Source organism: Ailuropoda melanoleuca, unplaced genomic scaffold, assembly GCF_002007445.2.
Source record: "Ailuropoda melanoleuca isolate Jingjing unplaced genomic scaffold, ASM200744v2 unplaced-scaffold73511, whole genome shotgun sequence".
NCBI lineage: Eukaryota > Metazoa > Chordata > Mammalia > Carnivora > Ursidae > Ailuropoda > Ailuropoda melanoleuca.
Genome location: NW_023248850.1, coordinates 2,103 through 8,337, shown reverse-complemented (window position 1 = coordinate 8,337; position 6,235 = coordinate 2,103). Strand labels below are relative to the sequence as shown.

The following is a 6,235-nucleotide window of genomic DNA, read 5'->3' as shown; positions in this document are numbered from 1 at the left end:
TTTGCACCAAAGATGTCTCAAGAATTCTTTCTTGGTTGTCGGCTCTGGACTCCACCCCACCTCACCTCACCAGTATCCCACAACCTCATCACCTATGCCTTACCCCTTGGACATTTGAAGTAAAATTGAGGCAAATCAGAGTGTAAAGGAATGACTGGATGATGCTTTGAAGCAAAACAGAGCTCATTCTTTTTCTATGCTCTACCTCTAAGTCCCAAGTCTAGAGCCTCCTCAGTTTCTACTCTTATCCTAGCATTTACTGACTTACTTATTCAAATATCTGTTTCACTCCTACTATGTACCAGGCACTATGCTTTGTCATCCATTCCCTGCAGCTCCCAGCACAATGTCTAGTCCTTTGCAAGGGCTCCATAAAGGTTTATTCCCTGTGAGAAGAAAGGATGCCCTGTTTCCTTGGATTACAAGAATCTGTGAGGCTTGGATCAGATTTGGTTTTCTTTTTTGCATTCTAGAAGGTCATCAAAATAGAAGATTGTCTCTCTGAGAGTAAAAACTGGACTCCTAAAATACATCACTTGATTGAAAATCTTCAATGGTTACCACCACTTTCGGATTAAACTATATACTTCTTAGCATAACATTCAAGGCCCTGCAACATTCTATTGCACCTCCAAGTCTTTCTCCAAGATTGTTATACCCAAGTTTTTCACAGAAGACGCCTGCTTTAGGGCTTTTGTCCTGGAAACACCAGGCCTGAAAAGCATTTTCTCCCCTTCCACAAGCAGAGGTCACTTACCCTTTAGGGCCCACCCAAAGTTCCCCTTTCCTTTTAGATGGGTCATGATTACTAACAGGCAGAATTATTTCGTCCATCCTGAGTGCTCCCTGCATACCCTGAACAAACACTTGGGTTTGACTTACCATAGTCTGACTTTTTTCTCTTTTTCTTTTTCTTTTCTTTTCTTTTTTTTTTTTTTACTTACTAAATTTTCCTGCCACACACAGAGAAACACACATTTCTGAAGACTCACTTTAGAATACCCTCTGTCAGCGCAGGAATTAGGCGTGTTAGCATAGGAATGAGGCTTTCCATATGTTACTGATCTTGAATCAATGACTTTTTTTAGTGGAAAAGTTTCAAATATACACAAAAGTAGTGAGAACAGTATAATGAATCTCCACGTATACATCATCCAGTTATGATCAACTCATAAACATTTTGTTTGTAACCCCCACTTTGGCCCCACTGAATTATTTTTAAGCATATCAAAATATTTAAATCTATTTCTTAAAAAATATAACCACAGTTATCACAGCTGTTAAAAATAATTACTTAATTTCAATAAATATCCATAATTTCATCCAAACATATTTTGTGAAAGAGCTATTTAATGCCCCCATTTTTGTTGGTTAATTTGTTTTTCAATTTTGAAATCGTGGAAAGAATAGAGAAAAGAGGAAAGAGATCTGGGAAATCGCGTAATTAAGTTGCAGAGAGTCTGAATGTCCAAGATGAGAATGAAAGAATCTGACCTGGTTTGGGGTGAGAGAAGTATATTCTACTACTTCTCTGGAGGAGGAGGGTGCGATTTCAGGCCGGGTGATGCAGGAGAAGGTGCGGAGGGGAGAGGGTTACTACCTCCGTTGGGAGTTCCTTCTGGATAATCCCACCGTGGAGCTAGGAGGCAGCGCTTTTTTGGAGGCCTGATTTCCCGCGTATTTCCAGGTGGGAGCGTGGATCTCCCTGAGGCACAAGGTTGGTCCCCCATAAGGATTATAGGACTGGGCGTCAGTTCTCTCTGGTGGGCCCTGCGAGGCCGAGACCTGAGATGGCGGCGGGTCCCTTGCAGGCACAGAGCTTCCTCCCGGTTTCGCGTTTACCGTATTTCCTGTATCCTGAAACGCATATCCCCTCTCCGCCTCCGCCCTCCCCTCCCTACCCCACCCTATTTTAATGTTTTTACAGGGAGGGTCTTAAGAAAACGAGGCCTATATTTAATATTTAATGTTTTTCCTCTTCCCGTCCCCCCAAATGTAATTAAATCTATGTTCTGTCTTATACAATCTATGCAATTTTAAGATTAGAAGAAATTTAGGTTTACTCCTAAATGATAAACTTTGCATAGATTGTGGAAAAGCGCGCGGGGTGGGGGGGGAGGTGCGCAGGTGTGGGGGAGGTGGGAGAACAAAGAAAGTATCCAAAAGCTAAGGGCTTTACTATAGAGTTGCCAAAGCACAATACAGAGCCATGAAACTACCTAGGACCATTTAAAAAGCAATATGCAAACGCGTTAGTGGACTAAAGTGCGCAATAGCACACTAGCATTGACCATGGTAATTGAATGTGGAAAATAAAGTCACCGTATATCAAAAAATGTAACGTCACTTATTTCTTCGTATTTTAACAAATTAGAAATCTCTGAAGGCTTACTTTTTTAAATGTCTAATGTTTTTAAATGTTTCAACATGTATATAATTTCAGTTGATGAATCTCGATCTCAACTGATGGAATGTCATACTTTAATTGGCAATGTTTTTGTTCTATTTCCCAGAGTTATGGAAAATAATAAATCATCTTACTATCTGGTGTATTATATTCTATGATATACGGTAAGTAACCAGAGGAGGGTGCAATATGGCTTAGAAGAAAAGGCTACTGGAACTTCTTAGACCTTCATCATTCAAGTCCATCCTCCTATGTCTATGTACAAACTAGACCACACTTCTACACCACTGTCCTCAGTGTTTTTTAGAAAAGAGAGTTCAATCCTTAATGTCAAAATGGAGCTTTTAAAATATTCTGTTATTTATAAGCTCTGTGATATTTAAGTAATCGTTTAAACACTTAGAGCTATAGTTTCCAGGAGATAATAATTTCTTCCTTTTAAAACTATTGCCATAATCAGGGATCATGTATTTAAAGTATTTATTAACCACGATTGCCTCTCATCTTCACCATCACTACCTTCCTTTAAGTACCAGTGGAGCCCTTTACACAAACTAGACACTAAATAAATGTTTGGGAAATAAATGACCCTGCGGTTTTCTACCAAATGCTACTAATAGAGAAAAATATTGTATCAATGGGTTAATGAAAACATGTAAAGGGAAATCAAGAGAAGCAATGCTTTAGATTTAGAAAAGCAGTTGGCACTAGACATAACATGTGGGAATCACCAACATAGATCTGGTAGTTGAAGTCCTGGAGATGAATGTTATCCTCAAGAGAAAATATAGAGAAAAAAGAAGTGGGCTAATGACAGAAAATTGAGTAATTGTAGACTGAAGAAGAGTAGTCTACAGCAAAGGCTGAGAAACAGTAGCCAAAGTCAGGGGAGAGGACTCTAACCTAGTGTTTCTCACTCTTGGCACTACTGACATTTGAGGCCAGATTCCTCTTTGTGGTAGGGGCCTGCCCTGTGCATTGTAGGATGTTCAGCAGTATCTCAACACAGGGCAGTAGCACATCCTCACCAGCTGTAAAACCAAAATGTCTCCAGACACTGCCAAATGTCCCCTGGGAGGCAAAATCATCCCCACTGAGAACAATTGGTCTATCCCTAATCCTCAAAACTTCCTCCTTTCCTAGTTTTTTTTTTTTATTTCAGTGAATGTCATCCCTTCTACCCAGTTATACTGTAGAATATTTCATTGTTTTCCGAAGTAAATGAGGTAACATTTTTGCTATCTTTTCAGATGAGTCTCTCAATCTTCAAGACAAAAGACCAAGAGTAAAAGTTGAAATTAAGTTGTTTCATAGCTACCATTTTAGTAAATTAAAATAAATGTTGCCTATTTTAGTAAAATAACAGGAATTAAAAATTATATCAAATCCAGGTGTGTTACACTTATGGTAAACATTTGACTTGTGAAAACAGTCCCAACTTAAACCTGCTGCCATCAACCTGGACTATTTATATTTCAACTGGATTTATTTTTTTATTTTTAATTGTGGTAAAATAAACATAAAATTTTCCATCTTTATCATTTTTAAGTGTACTGTTTAGTAGTGTTGAGTATATTCAAAATGTACAACCAGTCTCCAGAATTTTTTCATACTAATTAAAAAAAATTTTCCCCTTCTCCCAGTCCTTGGTAACCATCATTATACCCCCAACTGAATTTTGTTTATTTTTGTTATACTAAAATGGAAAACTAAAGCCTTTTACAGCTAGGTCTCAAAATGATTTTTCCCCATCACCTTTTCCAAGTTAAACTTTTTTTTTCTTTAAGCATTGAAGAACCAGGTGAATGTGAATCATGAAACCAGAAGAGGGCACTATTAGGCTGAAGGGCTATCAAACCAGATTTGAGAAGTGTTATAGATCTGAATTTCTTTCATAATTTAAAGTGCTCAAAAGATGACAACAGAGGGGAAACAACAGTCTCTTCTATAAATGGTGGTGGGAAAACTGGATAGCCACATGAAAAAGAATGAAACTGGATCACTGTTTTACACCATACACAAAAATTTTCTCAAAACAGATTAAAGACTTGAATGTAAGACCATACACCATAAAACTCCTAGAAGAAAACATATGCAATAACCTCCTTGACAGCAGTTTTGGTGATACAATTTTTTATATCTGGCTCCAAAGGCAATAGCAACAAAAGCAAAAATAAACAAATGGGACTGCATCAAACTAAGAAGCTTCTGCATAGTGAAGGAAGCCATCAACAAAATAAAAATGCAATGCACTCAATGGGAGAAAATATTTGCAAATTGTATATCTGATAAGGGTCCCAAATCCATAATATATATAAAGAACTCATACAACTCCATAGCAAAAAAAAATCTGATTAAAAATGGACAGAGGATCCGAATAGACATTTTCTCCAAAGAAGATAAGCAGGTGGCCAATAGCTTCATGAAAAGATTATCAACATCACTCATTACCAGGGAAATGTAAATCAAAACCACAATGAGATATCCCCTCACACCTGTTAGAATAACTATTATCAAAAATATAAGAAATAAGTGTTGGTGAGAATGGGGAGAAAAGAGAACAATTGTACACTGTTGGTGGGAATGTAAACTGGTGCAATCACTATGGAAAACAGTATGAAAGTTCCTGAAAAAAATTACAAACAGAACTACCATATGATCCAGCAATTCCACTTATGGGATTTATCCAAAGGAAACAAAAAATAACTCAAAAGGATATATGCATTCACCATGTTCATTGCAGCATTATTCACACAATAGCCAAGATAGTAACAACCTAAGTGTCCAATGATGGATGCGTGTATAAAGAAGAAGTGGTATACACACACACACATACATGCACACAAACACACATTCATACAATGCAATATGGCTCAACCAAGAAAAAGCATGAAATATTGCTATTTGTGACAATATGGATGGACTTATAGGGTATTATACTAAGTGAAGTAAGACAGAGAAAAAAAATACCGTATGATTTTATTTACATGTAGAGTCAAAAAAACAAAGCAAATGAACAAGCAAAGCAAAACAAAACTCATAGATACAGAGAATAGATTGGTGGTTGCCAAAAGGGAGGAGGTTTGGGAAGTGGGTAAAATGGGTAAAGGGGATCAAGAGGTACAAATGTTCAGTTATGAAATAAATATGTCATAGGATGTAATATACAGCATGGTGACTATACTCAATAATATTGTATTGCAAATTTGAAAAATGCTAAGAAAATAAATCTTAAAGTTTCCTATTTATATATATTTGTTTTTTGTAATTTTATGTGGTGGCAGATGGTAAGCGGTGATCATTTCCCAATGCATACAAATTTGAAATATTGTGTCATATAGCTGAAACTAATATAATGTTGTATGTCAATTATACTTAAAAAATGACAACAGAGAATAAAATTGAACCCACCTCTGCATGATATTAATCAGTTTTAATTTGGGGGAGGGTTACTTATTTATTTATTTTTACTTATTTTATTTAAATTCAATTATTTAAGATACAGTGTATCATTAGTTTCAGATATAGAGTTCAGTAATATATCGGTTGCATATAGCACCCAGTGCTCATTACATCACGTGCCCTCCTTAATGCCCATCACCAAGTTACCCCATTCCCTCCACCTCCCCTCCAGCAACCCTCAGTTTGTTTCCTATACTTAAGAGTCTCTTATGGTTTGTCTCTCTCTCCGATTTCATCTTATAGGTGAAGGGAGGGAAAATTTTTGGATTTTTTGAATTGGGAATTTGGTTGGTTAATTCTGATTTCTTTCAGAAATCAACTTTCATCTCAAGGCCAAGAATTTTTCTCTTACATGTACAAATGTAA

At 36.8% G+C, this 6,235-nt stretch overlaps 1 protein-coding gene across 1 annotated transcript; it reads right to left on the bottom strand.

Moving 5' to 3' along the window:
• Positions 1-1,478: 1,478 nt before the first annotated feature.
• LOC117800647 (negative regulator of P-body association) lies at positions 1,479-1,847 on the bottom strand. The gene has a single exon (XM_034653198.1). It carries the CDS (start codon positions 1,728-1,730, stop codon positions 1,524-1,526), a length of 207 nt encoding a protein of 68 aa, XP_034509089.1. The 5' UTR covers positions 1,731-1,847; the 3' UTR covers positions 1,479-1,523.
• Positions 1,848-6,235: the final 4,388 nt, after the last annotated feature.

Coding starts and splice junctions, on each gene's coding strand:
- LOC117800647 (XM_034653198.1), bottom strand. CDS start 1,730: ATGGGGGACCAACCTTGTGCCTCAGGGAGATCCACGCTCCCACCTGGA.